Consider the following 14427-nt stretch of genomic DNA (forward strand, 5'->3'; position numbering starts at 1 on the left):
GTGTCTTTACAAAGTGAGTGTAGAGGCCATCGGATATCAGGGGGAGAATTAATTATCCAGGAATCAAAGTAGAGAATTAGGAAGAAAAGGAAACATATGTTCAATATGTTTCCTTTATTAGATTAGAATTTTGGGACAACTAGGCTTGAAGTGAAGAAAGTGAGGACTGTGAAACTGGCTTGCTGGTTATTATTACCGCTCAGTGCTGTGAGTTTTATTCTTGGTTGCTGTGATGTGGCAGGCTGCTGGCTTGCCATTTTACATTGCCCAGAAATAACTGTAAGTTGTTATTTCTCTTGGATGAAAATGTGAGCTGGATTCAAGAAGTTACACCAGCACATGGAAAAATTAAAATTTTCTAATTGTAATGATGATAACATACAAAAGCACTACTCATATGCCCAAATCCTAGGTTGCAGAGTGATGAAAAAAATTTTCTTGTCCTAAGAAAGTCTATTCAGTTTTAAGTCATCATTCATATGTGTTCCATTTTCTCATCTTTTGGTTTCAGGAATTCTGCTCCAGACATCTAGTTAACAAGATTATTTTCAACTAGACACAAACAAGATAGAAAAAGAATGTCAACTCCAAAAAAATTATTTAAATACCATGTGCTCATCATTTAAAAGTATTAAGGATCCGTGTATCTGGAGACAAATCATACTTTTCTTGGCAAAATGAAACTCCAAGATTTAACATGGAAAAGCCTATGTGAGGAAGCCATTGTGGAGATTGAACAACCCATTCCTAACAATAGTGTCATGAATTAATGGGTAGTAAATGGAAATTGATGCAGTATTTTCCAACACAAGAAATGACAAAATTTCAAATTTATTTTAAAAGTAAAAACAATGGCTATGAAAAATGTTTCTATTTTTCAAAGCCCAAGGTAAATGATTACATATTTATTTATATTTCAAATCCAGAATATGGAAATGAAATCCTCTAATGCTTCAGAATCATAGACTTCTAAGAAATATCTCATTATAATACTCACAGAATCATTTCTTTTTAAGAAACATTTTCTTTCAGCTTTCTGGTGACTCAATTTTTCTTTTCTTTTTTTTTTAAAGATTTTATGCATTTATTTGTAGACAGGGGATGGAAGAGAGAAAGAGAGGGAGAGAAACATCAACACATAGTTGCCTCTTGTGTGCCCCCTACTGGGGACCCAGCCCACAACCCGGCATGTGCCCTGACCAGTAATCGAACCAGCAACCCTTTGGTTTGCTGGCTGGCTTTTAATCCACTGAGCCATACCAGCCACGGCTCAATTTTTCTTAAGAAGAAGCAATATATTTTGTCTAATTTTTTTCTTATAAACAATGAGGGACTTAGTGAAAAAAGACAAATATTTCTTTAAAAATCTCCATGCTTTAATATTATTGCTTAGCTATATCAGAGTTGAACTGCCACATTCAAAAACATTACAATCAAAGGGACTTTTCTAAGACCATTACATTTTTGTTTGCATTTGTTGTAAATGGTACTAATTTATTTTTTCATGTTCCATAGGAAACTATTAAACATTCTTTAAAAATTCTGTATATGGGTATTTCCTTTACTATGCTATTTTTTCACTTACCACATGTAACATTATGAAGTACTATTTAAGTTCTAGCTGATTTTATATGGGTTGGACAAAAAGTTCATTTGTTTTGTTTTTTCATGCAACAGCTCTAGTAGTGCTTAGTTGTCTTTAACTTCGTTCAAAGCAATTTTGGTAACTTGTATTGTGTGACAGCTGTCATATCAGCATTCATTTAAAAAACATCAAAATTGGTGAATTTCTGTGCAGCCATTTTAATATTGAAGATGGAAGGAAATACACAACATTTTGCTGTATTATACTTTATTATACTAAGGAAGGTAAAAATGCAACTGAAATCACAAAACAAGATTTGTGCACTGTGTGTGTGCAGAAGGGGCTGTGACTGATCAAACGTTGCAAAAGTGGTTTGTGAGGTTTCCTGGTACTATTGATATTTTGGCCAAATAGTTCCTTACTGTGGGGCTGTCTTATGCATTGGAAGATGGTTAGCAGCACCCCTGGCCTCTACCCACTAGAAGCCAATGGTGGGAAGACAGCCGACATACTCAAAATATCCACATCAATAAAGTTACTGGTGAAAATGAAAACCATGTCTTTTATTTTGCGAAAAAGCTAAACAAACTTTTTGGTCAATCTATTATATTACCTTGCATTTTTTTTTTAAATGAAGTCTTTGTAAAAGCCATTGTAAAAAAGACAATGCTTTATCCCTCTCTACTTCATTTTAAATAGTGGACATTAGTGAAGTTACCGGCTTTGTTAAAAAAATTTGTCTGATAACCATTTAAGTAAAAATACAGTGTATAATACCCTGGTAAAACAAAATAAGAGATATTGTAAAAGTCTGCCTATGAATTGGCTTTTAAGTGATATTTTAAATTGACGTGTGTTGGACTGCAGCATCTACATACTTATTTTCAATTTTAGTGAAGTAAATATCCCATTCAACATATTCAGTGGAATATACCATTCAATATATCAAAAGCAAACTGACTTTACCTTAACCAGGACGCATAGCCTAATTTGTTGCAAAGGGGATACTGTGGAACTCGCTACTAGGAAATAAACCCAAATAAAAGAATTCCTGTCAATGTGCGTGAAGTGCATTATTTGTAACAAAGATGTTTTCACATTTGTCAGGTCTCCTCTGTGGATAACTGATTGAGTCATCGAAACACGAATGAGCATTTCTTTATGGGGGTTGCAGATTCTTTTGCGAGTCTGATAATACGACTGACAGCCTTCCCGCGGGCAGATCCTGGCACGTGAATGTAATTTACAACACAGTTTCAGAGGGTTCAGTTATCCTCCTAACTGCACCGACGAATTTGAGGTCAAGAACTCTTTTTTCTGATTTTGTGGGGCTAATTCATCAATGATTAATGTCATAGTCCCAAATCAGATTGTCCTTTATATCTCTAAGTAACTCTCTGTCCAGGTGATACTAAGGGGCTTTGTAATTTTTATTTATAAGCAGCCTTACACAGAACTTTTCATTTTACAGATGCAACAACGAAGTCGTTCGTTGGTTGTAAAAATCTAACCTTCCGCCTTCCAAGTTTTTCTCTTCTGAAACCCTGTCTCAGCATTCTGGTTTATCCTGAGTGACAGCCTTATGCACAGTTAGTAAATATATTACTAAAATTTATACTGACTAATAATTGCATGATTATATGAGAACCATACAAGCAAAGTATGCATCCATCGACAGACATCTGCGGAAAGATGTGGCGGTCCATGTACACAAAGAAATACTACTTGGCTGTGAAGGAATGAAATCTTACCACTTGTGACAACATGGATGGACCTAGAGGGTTTTGTGCTAAGTGAGATAAGTCCGACAGAGAAAGACATACCATGTGATTTCAACTTGCATGTGAAATGTAAAAAACAAAATAACAATGAAACAGAAACAAACTCAGAGGTACAGAGAATAAACTGATGGTTGTCAGATGGGAGGGGCTGTGTGGGGGGGTGTTGGGTGAAAAGGGTGAAGGGATTAAGAAGTACAAACTGGCAGTTACAGAATAGCCACAAGGATGTGAAACATAGTGCAGAGAATATGGTATATAATATTCTAATATTATACATAGTCTAACCACTATGCTGTACACCTGAAAGTAATAGAATATTGAATGCCAGCTGCAACTAAAAAATAAAAAATTAGAAAAAAGAACTTCACAATTACTAATTTGGTTTTATTAAAATGTATATAGTTAAGAATTATTCCACACAGAGCTTTGGAAAATAAGATCAGGAAACATCCATTCTTTGATGTTATTTTCCAAATGCCTCCGTCTAGTCCATGTCTATGTCTGTCTAGTGTATGTCCGTCTGTGTCTGTCAATATCTGCATCTATATCTAGTCTGTCTCATCTATGTCTATGTCTATGTCTATGTCTATGTCTGTCTATGTCTATGTCTATGTCTATATCTATCTATATATAATCTGGTATATATATATATACACATATTTGTACATTTAATCGAATCACACACATATATGCATATAAATACATACAAACAGCTGTGGGAAATGAATGACTCAGAAAATTATACTAAAGGACTATAGCCTATGCCATGCCCTGATGAATGAGCCAGTGTTATTCATTCTTCAGGGAGAGTCTTCTTGTGTACCTCGAGAACCCAAACACTAGTGACATTTGTTTCTGATACAGTAATACCTCAAACCAATTTACACTGGTTCCGAAGCCAGGTTGTTGGCTTGTAAATGTCTGTAGAAAGCAGCGTCAGGTCACCTGTGGCAGTGGAGTCTTTTCTTTCTTAAATTTATCAGAAATGACCATAAACCTGCAGTTAGGACATAGTCTCGAAGCTTTCTTATGGTCCCTCTTTAGTAGCCTTTTGGCAGCATCTATGCTGCAACTGTCTGTAATGAATGAAGTTGGCAGTCTCCGGCTGTGCGCCATTCGGCCTGCCCTCAGCTCCTGCTCCTCCATGACCTCATGCTTCCCCTTCATCTTTCTCATCATTATTTTGGTGGTAATGATGAAAAGATTAGGGGTTGAGTTCAAGCTACTGTTGCCACCTTGAGCTAGAATAAGATGTATCTGTCTTTTAAAAAAAAATCTGGTAACAATTATAATAATGAAGGTTAATACCTTCTGCTGTTTTTGATGTCTTCAACTATTTTGTAATTCCAGTATTCAATACATTCTAATGTGAATGGCAATATATTACAACACTGCTTTAGATGGGTTAGGATCTGCTCAAAGCCCCTCTGTCTAGCTGGGTTCCAACATGCCCAAATGATTGAGCATCTCATCTGGTATTAGAACTCTCTCTATCACAAGGAAAATAAAGGAGTTTCTGGGGGTGGGGAAGGGAATTTAGACTAAATTAAAAACAGATATTGCTCTTAATGATGCTCTCAGTTATTCTGCACAGCTAGACTCCTTCTGTTAGATTTTTTTTTACAAATTAAAATACCTTGTTTTCTTTACCCAGGACTTGGTCTCTTTTTTCTTGAGTGTATGATTAATAGTGATTTTGTGAACACCTACACTTACCAGTTTAGGAAAAACGACAACAAGAACAGTAGAACCTCTAGAGTTTTACTGCTCAGCTTAAAAACCATTCACGTAACAACTCGGTATCAGTTAACACAGGGCAGTTGGAGCAACTGCGTACCCTGGTCAGGGAGATGTCAGTGCGGTGAAATGGCATGACCACTTGTGGGCTGTTTGCTGAAGCATCCAGTGTGAAGGGCATTATGGAACTGCCTCAAGGGGACAAAGCAAAGAATTTGGGAGAAAAATTGATGAACTTTTTGACATGAAGAACTAGATCTCTTTTTTCTAATTTTTTTGGCAGTGGATATCCTACCTTTGAACATTTCAGTGTTTGTATGAAATACATCTCAGAAATCTACTTGAATGTTCAGTTTTCAGCATGATATATAAACATACACAAGGGTGGGCAAAAGTAGGTTTCCAGTTGTGAATACTCAAAACACAGTTTATTATTGTATTATTATTTATTAGCTTGTATTATTTTCTATTATTATTAACCTACTTTTGCAGACACCTGTGTGGATATACATGTAGTATTAATGAAGAATCTGAAGATTACTCAGTGCTCTCATTCTAATAATATATATAAGAGAAGAAATCTTACTGAAAAATAGGCACTTAGAAACCCAGAGACCTTACACTCAAAAGGAAAGCCAAATATTTCTGGGAGTTAGTCACCATTATAAACAGACTTCACAGCAGCAAATCAAATATAACATTAAATAATTCTGAAATGAAAGTAAGCATTCTGTAAAAATGCGATATTATGGAACAGAAGGTTAGTTTGTTTTAGGTGGATGTTAGAAGTAGATGTTTTTAGAATTTTATGTTTCTACTTAACCATAAAATTGAAATTTTAGTTCATGATGAAAGGAACAGCACTGTAGGTTAACATAGTTTTCCCTCTTTTCACAAATTAGCCAGATGCCATTACACATCATTTATTCCCTAAGATGAAAATGGAGGGGAAAAGTACCTGTTTAATCTCTCATATAGGTAAAATTTTTCATTCTAATAGTCTAACCCAGGAACATCTAGAAACATAAACTTAACCCATTTCCCCTACAGTATTTTCAAATTGTAGTAAAAAGGGAAGTCTCAAAAGAACAACACCACCAAAACAACAAAAAATAAGATGCACACACAAATTAAAACAATCATTCCCCCCCTAAAACAAAAGCCTGTTTTTCAGCCGACTTTCATTATTGGCCATTTTCTTTGCAAAATGTCCTAAAAGTCAGTTGCATTTGACAGTGGGGTGTTTTTTCACCACTGGTACTTCTCGTAGAAGTAAAAAATTCTAGAGAATTTTACAAAATTGAAGTTCAATGGTTGAATGGATTTGCATGTCTAATTGTCTAGCTCTGCCTGTGGCATTGGCCTAGACTTGGTAAGCAGTTTTGGGTTGTCTTTAAGGGGAATACTGTCTTACATACTAAGTCTCACTACCCACTGTCGAATGAGTGTGGTATCACTGTGAAGCTGTGATTGTGTGTCCAGGTGACAATTCACACCTGAACAGCTGAATACATATTCATATTCAATTTCATTCAAAATTGACAACTTGTCAGTAAATATTTGATTTGTGGCACATGAAAAACTATGTTTCTGTTCAATAATTGATTTTAAGTATTTTCTAATTTTGCCTGTGGTTTGAACAGTGTGGCCAACTAATAAGGCAAAACATGAAAAATTTGAATTAGAACCTGTCGTAAAATACTCTAATGGATTAAAGTCTTGGAAAAACTGATGGCTTTATACTTTTCATTCTAAAACTTTACTGAAGATGGTTACCATAAAAATAATATGTATATTTTAATAGAACTATAGTAATCCCATTTATAAACATGGGGGCACTGAAAAAAAGACTAAGGAACTGTACACCGAGTTATGGAAATTGCAATGAATTATAAGGTGACCACACACTAAGTTATGTATGTTTCAAGGGAGAAATAGTGGGTGCCAGTTCAGTGGTAATTATTCTTTTACTTTAGAATAATTCTGATTTCATGCAATAAATATCAGAGTGAAAAGAACTGCTCTTCACCATAAGTACCTTTAAAAAGGTAATTCACCTTCTTTTTGATTTCCTTCTTATATGGCAGCCCCACACTTGTCCCCAGTGTTCAAAAAGTCAGTGCTTCAATATTTCTTAAACCTTCAAGTTAAAATTGTTGAGTGGCTTTTTTCTTTTGCCTTAATGAGAAAGAGGTAAAATGAGATTACCGAGTTTCAGATTACAATTTTGCATTGCAACCTTCTTCACCCATTATGAAAAAAATAGGAGCACCATTTCATTGAAGTCAGCCTGTCTGCCCGTGATATTTTTTGAGCCTATTTTTCCCCTGTCCCCCAAATAGAACTGTGCAGTATGCCATTGGTTTCTCTTGTTTTAAGTATATACAGCACTACAGCAGGCATTGCATGTCACTGTTTAGATATGTAGCTCCCTTTGTTAGACTGTGAGCTGCTTAAAGACAGAGAGTATGATTTATTCTGAGTCTTTACCACCTCACATAATGCATGGCACATAATAGGTGTACAATAAATATTTATTCCATCAAAAATGTTGAGATAGTCTTACAAATGAACATATCTGCTATGTCTTAAATTCAGAAGACAGTATTCTCTTTTGAGTCTTATTTCAGACTTGTCTCTTATTTTAAAGGCAGGGAAATAAGGAATCTAAACTTTTTCTCTGTGTTTAGCTAACATGGGCATTTGAAAAAATAATACGACACTATGATTTTCACTAAACTAGGAAAGGTTATTTTGGAGCTGCTGGGACTTTAGATATTTGAAGTAGTAATTACTTCCTCCATAAATGTTACCTTTTAGAGTCAAATACTGCTTTTCTGTTGCAGCTCAAGTTTTTACTTAAAGTAAAATGTCTTTTATTCACAGTTCACCATGTTATAATGTTATATGTGGTAATTCTCTTTTTCATTTGTTTTGGTAGCATTTTAAAGTCAATGAAGCATCATAATGACAATGATAGTAGTTTATATTTATTCAGTATTTGTTCTGTGCTAAGTGTTTCCCTAAGCACTTTCCATGAGCTATGCCATTTAATGCTCACATAAAGTTTACGATGTGTGTGATTTTTTATCTCTCTATCTAAGCTTGCAGAGGCATTTTTCCAACTGATAAGCAGTATGGTCAAGGAAATAATGCAGGGAGAGCCATCTTCAGAGTTTACATTTTTGGTTCTGTAAAGTTCGGCGTATCCAGCAACAAAATGTAACACCATATTAGGCATAATTCTGGAACCATGAAGTACCAGAGAAGCATTTGCATTATCATTTGTAAAATAAACAGCACACATTGGGTTTCACTTAAATATTATTGAGTCCCTGCAACTAAAAACTCCAAGAGTATTTCTTCTATACTGAATGGATGAAATATCAGTTCTTACCTTATGATCATCAACACTTCACATTGACACTGGCTGCTATCATTTACAACTTACCGTAGACTTGGGTTTTGTTCCAGAATTGGTCCCTGGGGTGGATGATGGGAGGTCAGCAGACTCGGTGTTAGATGGCAAATTCACTGATGTCTGATTTACTGAAGTGGCATCTGCTCCGCTCTCGGATCCTGACTCCAGATCCTGTTAAAAATGCAGTGATATGAAGGGCACGCACATGCTCCCCCCATGCCTTTCTCCCCGCCACCAGCACCTTTCCACCTCCTCCTCCTCCCAGTGCACACGGGCACACTAAAGAGTTGTTGACAAGTGACGTGTCACCCAGAATTATGCATAATTCTGTGATTTTAGAAGGCAAGTACCGAAGCAAGAGATAATATACAACTTTGGTAATTTAACAGTTGATTGTGAATTACTGGAAGGGACCACAGTGGGAGCTAGCTAGGGGACTGCAGTGAGTCAGGAGGGAGCAGCCCACAGATAGATACTCTTACTCGCTATATGACCTTGAGTTACTCTCTTCACACCCCTCATGCAGCAGGGTCATTGTAACTTCTAATGAAAAGACAGTTCTCATTTTTCCTCTCCTTGCTCTCTGCTATGTTCCCATCAGACCACCATCATGACACCTACACAATGGACTAGAGTTATTTAGCTCAGGTATCTATCTAATGAACTAGGAAATATTTGAGGGCAGAAATTATGCTTTGTCATGTGCCATTCAATCCCCTCATTTGAAAATGGGTAGAATGATAGCATGCACTCATAGGGTTTCATGGGACTGAGCAAGATATAAGCAAAGTGTATGTAATGGACACAATTTTCGTTAAATATTAGCCATTACTATAAATATTGTTACTAGCAACAGGTACATATATGTGGTAAGACACCTGCTGAGGGAAGGAAATTACTCCTTAATCTCTCCAAAGGCTGTGCTTTTAATTTATCAAATGTTCTGTATGTTTTACACAGTGGCCTGAGAACATAGAGGAAAGATGGGGTTAGGAGAATGGAGAAGGATGAAAATAAAGGCACTTATCACTCAAAATTTTGACCTGAGAAAATGGTGAGTTAAATATCTTTACATCTACTATTTCTACACCTCAACTTTACCATAGACCACATGGTCAAATATTATCCAGCTTGTATCCTCATTCATTGGCTTTATGTTCTACCATTTTCTTGGTTCTTAGTATGCTCCCGCCATGCTCATTGTCTCTCAGCCCTTCTGGTACATGAGCTAGTTTCTATGTCAGGGACTATGTCCTTTCTTGTTCCCTTCCCTAGTAGTTCCCTTTGCTGGCTCTTTCTTGTCACTCAGATCTCAATTTTAATATCACTAGCTCAGAAAACCATCCTTTGACATTTCAAGCTAAAGTATTTCCTCCCTTAAAGTTTTATAGCATACCATTCCCTCTTTTACAATCCTATCTCTTTGCTTATCTACCATATATCAATTATATCCATTTGCTTTCTATCTATCTACCTATCTACCTAAATCTATGTATCTACCTGTCTACCTATCTGCTATCTATGCACTTTAATTCATCTATTTTTCTAACCCTTGTCTGTCTTCCTCTGATGGAATCTACTTATCATAAAAGCAGGTAGTTTATGTGTCTCATTCGCTGATACATTTCCCAGATCATAGAACAATGCCTGCATTGAGAACATACTCATTAAATGTTGTTTCATGAAAGAATCACTAGACTAACAAACAGTCATCTCTAACCAAGGAAGTGAAAGATCTGTACACTGATACCCAAGGGACTGGAATGATACATAAATGAAAAGATGTCCCATATTTTTTAAAGAATAAAAATTGTGATAATGTGCATACCACCTGAAGAGATCTACAGATTCCGTGAAATCTCTTTCAAAAATCCAAAAACATTCATCATAGAAATAAGAAAAACAATCCTAAATTTTTTTTGGAACCAGAGAAGACCTTCCATGGTCAAAGCAAGTTTGAGAAAGAAAACTAAAGCTGGCAGCATCACACTTCCTGATTTCAAGCTATATTACAAAACTATAGTAATCAATAGAGTATGGTACTGGCCTAAAAACGGACACGTAGACCAGTGGGATAGAAGAATAGAGAGTCAGAAATAAACACATGCATACATGGTCACTGAAAATTTAACAGAGGGGTCAAGAATACTTCGTGAGGAAAAAATAGTCATTTAAGTAAATGCTTTTGAGAAAAGTGGGTATTCACATGCAAATGAATAAATTTGGATCCCTTCTTACACCACTTACGAAAATCAACTTGAAATGAATTAAAGACTTAAATGTAGGATCTGAAACTATAAAAGTCCTAGAAAAAACATAGCAGAAAAACTCCTTAACATTGGTCTTGGCAATGATTATTAAATAAAACCAAAAACACTAACAATAAAAGCAAAAAAATGAGATATCACCAAACTGAAAAGATTCTGCACAGCAAACTAAATAATCACCAGAATTAGAAACAACTTAAAGAAGTGGAAGAAAACATTTGCAACCATATGTCAAATAAGGAATTAATATCCAAAATACATAAGGAACTCATACAATTCCACAGCAAAACAAATGGGCAGAGTACCTAAGTAGATATTTTTTCCAAAAAAGACATACAAATGGCTAACATAAATAGGTACATAAATAGATGTGCAACACCACTAATTATCAGGAAAATGAAAAATAAAACCACCATGTGATATCACCTCACACCTGTTACAAGATTATTATCAGAAAGACAAGAGCCCTGGCTGGTATGGCTCAGTGGATTGAGTGACATCCTGAAAACCAGAGAGTCACTGGTTCAGTTCCCAGTCAGGGCGCATCCCTGGGTTGCAGGCCAGGTACCCAGTAGGGGATGTGCAAGAGGCAACCACATATTGATGTTTCTCTCCTTCTTGTTCTCCCTTCCTTCCCCTCTCTAAAAAAAAAAACAAAAGAAAAAGACAAGAGATAACAAGTGTTGATGGGGACTTGCAAGTATTGATGGGGACTTGAAGAAAAGGGAAATTGTGCACTGTTGGTGGGAATGCAAGTTGTTGCAAACAGTACGGAGGCTCCTCAGAGAGTTAAAAATAGAATGATCATATGATTCGGCAATTCCACCTTTGGGTGGAAATTGAAGTCATTACCTTGAAGAGACACATGCACCCTGCACTCACTGCAGCATTATTCACAACAGCCAAGACAGGGAAACAATTTACCTAAGTGTCCCCTGGTAAATGAATGGATAAAGAAGATGCGGTTATACGTGTGCGTGTGTATATATATATATATCATATCACATCTTCAACATTCCTAATGTTTCTAATGTATTATTTTGCCTATTCGAATTAACAGTACACATACATATGTACACACACATACACTCTCATATATAGACACACATAAATGCAATAAAATATTATATGTATACACACACATACAATAAAATATTACTTAGCCATAGAAAAGAAGATAATCCTGCCTCTTCTGGGAACATGATGGAACTTGAAAGCATTAGCACCAATGAAATAAATCAGCAGAAACACAAATACTGTGCAATCTTAAATGTGGAATCTAGAAACATAAAACAAAACAAAAAGCCAAACTCACAGGACAGAGCAGAATGGTGGCAGCCAGGGGCTAGCAGGGGGTGGGGAGATGTTGGTCAGAGTGGGTAAAAGTTTCCGGTTATAAGATGGGTAAGTTCTGGGGTCTAACACTCAGCACGGTGACTGTAGTTAACAGGACTGTATTATATTCTCAAAAGTTGCTAAGAGAATAACTTTAAATGTTCTCAACACACACAACTGTAAGTACACGAAGTGATGGCTGTGTTAACCGATTTTAGTGTGGTCATCATTTTGCCGTATGTGTGTCAAATCACCACGTTGCACACCTTAAGCGTCCACAATGTTATATGTCGATTATATCTCAAAACTGCAAAAAAGAAAGAAAAAAGTGGGCTAAAAATTAAAAAGGAGTACAAATGACATACACAATGCTAATTAAAAGAAAAATGGAATATATACTATTTAGGGGTGTGTGTATATTTAAGACTACATGGCCCTAACCAAATTTCTCATCCCCTGAATGATTTCCGATAAGTGGCCATATCTTCTCTTTCTGCAAGGAAAAGATAATCATTTACTGTAAGAGAAATAGCATTCATTAAACTTTCAGATGGAACCAACATCAAATGAACACTCACTAATAGCAGGTAATTTATAAACATCACAAGTGTAATTATGGGTAGCAGATAACTTATAAGCTATATACGTTTGACCTTTATGTACATCAGAACTGTCTTGCATTAATTTTTCCTTCTTGTTTATAACTTGATTTTAAATAACAGGGTAACCTTGAATCTTTCTAACAACAATTCTGAGGTAAAATAATAAAACTTTAAAAATCAACCATTTGTGTGTTTTTACTTTTTAAAGACAAGACTTTACAGCTATTCTCTGCTTCTATTTTCACCAAGTGTGTGTAGAAGCCAATGTATCATTATCACTTGACAGATGATGAAGCCAAGGCTTAAGGCAATTCAATCGACCAAATTCACATTCTGTGGAAGAGCTGGCCTTAACAATGAGATCGATTTGGCCCCCATTTGTTAAGCTCTATCAAGGCAGCCTCCTTAAAGTCTTTACCTCTATTCTTCTTTTAATATATCTATTTTTCACCTTAAAGACTCCAGTCTATATTATCCTTTAAATATTCTACTATAAGTAGAATTTGCTCCAGCATTTTCTCAAAAATAATCTCAAATCGAGGTCTCTGTATTATTGTGCGTCTTGTCCTCCCTCCTAAACTATAAATTCACAGTACAGTGTGAGGGAGTGGCAGAGGGAGTCTCTCTGAATCTGGGCAGTGCTTCCTCGTGGATAATCAAGGTCATGATCATTCTGTTATAATCCCTTTATTCCATGGCACAATTATCAAAAGCAATGGAAAGCGCCTGTGGAAAATATTTTGATGATGAGAGAATTTTAAAGTTAGCTTTAAATACCAAGGAACAGCAGTAAAGAACAAGGGGTGACCCAAAATAAACATAAAGGCCAAAAAGAGAAGTTTGGAGGGCTTTGGGAGAGGTTTTGTTCGGTTTGTCCCAGTGTTGGGTGTGGGGGAGCACCTGGGGGAAGGAAGGGAGATGAACACACACCAAGCTGCACTCTCCACCCAGCCTGCGGCACAACATGTCTTACGTACATTCTCTCGTCTACTCCTCCCAATGAGCCATTAGGCAGGAAACAACATCTCCTTCTTTTCACACAATCGTGAAGGTGAGAAATTAATAATTTTCTTGTGTTCTCAGTCAGCTTCAAAGTGGCCATTTGGACCCGGGCCTGCAAACTTCAACGTTCTTAATGTTTCTAATGTGTTATTCTGCCTACTCTAAGTATCTGTTGAACTGACAACCTGGAAGTACATATTTATTTACAGAATGAACCATTATTCAGCAATGGTAGTGATATTCCATGAGATCGTGCATATAATACAAAATCCTGCTTATACCTTAAGTGGAGATGGAAGATGTAGATACAGGCAAATTTCAAAACCGTCACCCACATTTGCTTCCCCTCTTTTTTTGTCTTTATCATTCAACAGAGAAGCATGTCTAACAGATCCTGCCTGTCTTGTTCTCTACAATGAAGAAAACACCATGGAGTTGGACACAGCAGAATTCTGGACTGTGGTTTTTCTCCGAAATACTTGGGGATTGAGGAAAGCTCAACGTAGAGGGAAAAGGGGAAAGATTAAAGAGATAGGAGAGAGATTGAACAACTCACACTAGGCAATTTTAGAAGAAAAAACGTGTTCTATGCCTACATTTGTAGCAAAGAAGTGCTAAGGAGTACTCCTATAGAAAGATATGGTTATTTCTGGTTTTAAAAATGTTGATGGAAATGACTATGACATTTCTATACACC

At 36.2% G+C, this 14427-nt stretch overlaps 1 protein-coding gene across 4 annotated transcripts in view; it reads right to left on the reverse strand.

The window, feature by feature from the left end:
- The window catches only part of DLC1 (DLC1 Rho GTPase activating protein), a 345300-nt gene that overhangs the window by 244393 nt on the left and 86480 nt on the right, over window positions 1-14427 (reverse strand). For all 4 annotated transcript variants that reach the window (XM_037128754.2, XM_037128753.2, XM_053659883.1 and 1 more), the window contains exon 4: window positions 8555-8695. In XM_037128754.2, coding sequence (XP_036984649.2) covers window positions 8555-8695 — 141 coding nt within the window. The remainder of the gene's footprint in view (window positions 1-8554; window positions 8696-14427) is intronic.

Source organism: Artibeus jamaicensis, unplaced genomic scaffold (assembly GCF_021234435.1).
Source record: "Artibeus jamaicensis isolate MK-2021 breed Jamaican fruit bat unplaced genomic scaffold, CSHL_Jam_final scaffold_833, whole genome shotgun sequence".
NCBI lineage: Eukaryota > Metazoa > Chordata > Mammalia > Chiroptera > Phyllostomidae > Artibeus > Artibeus jamaicensis.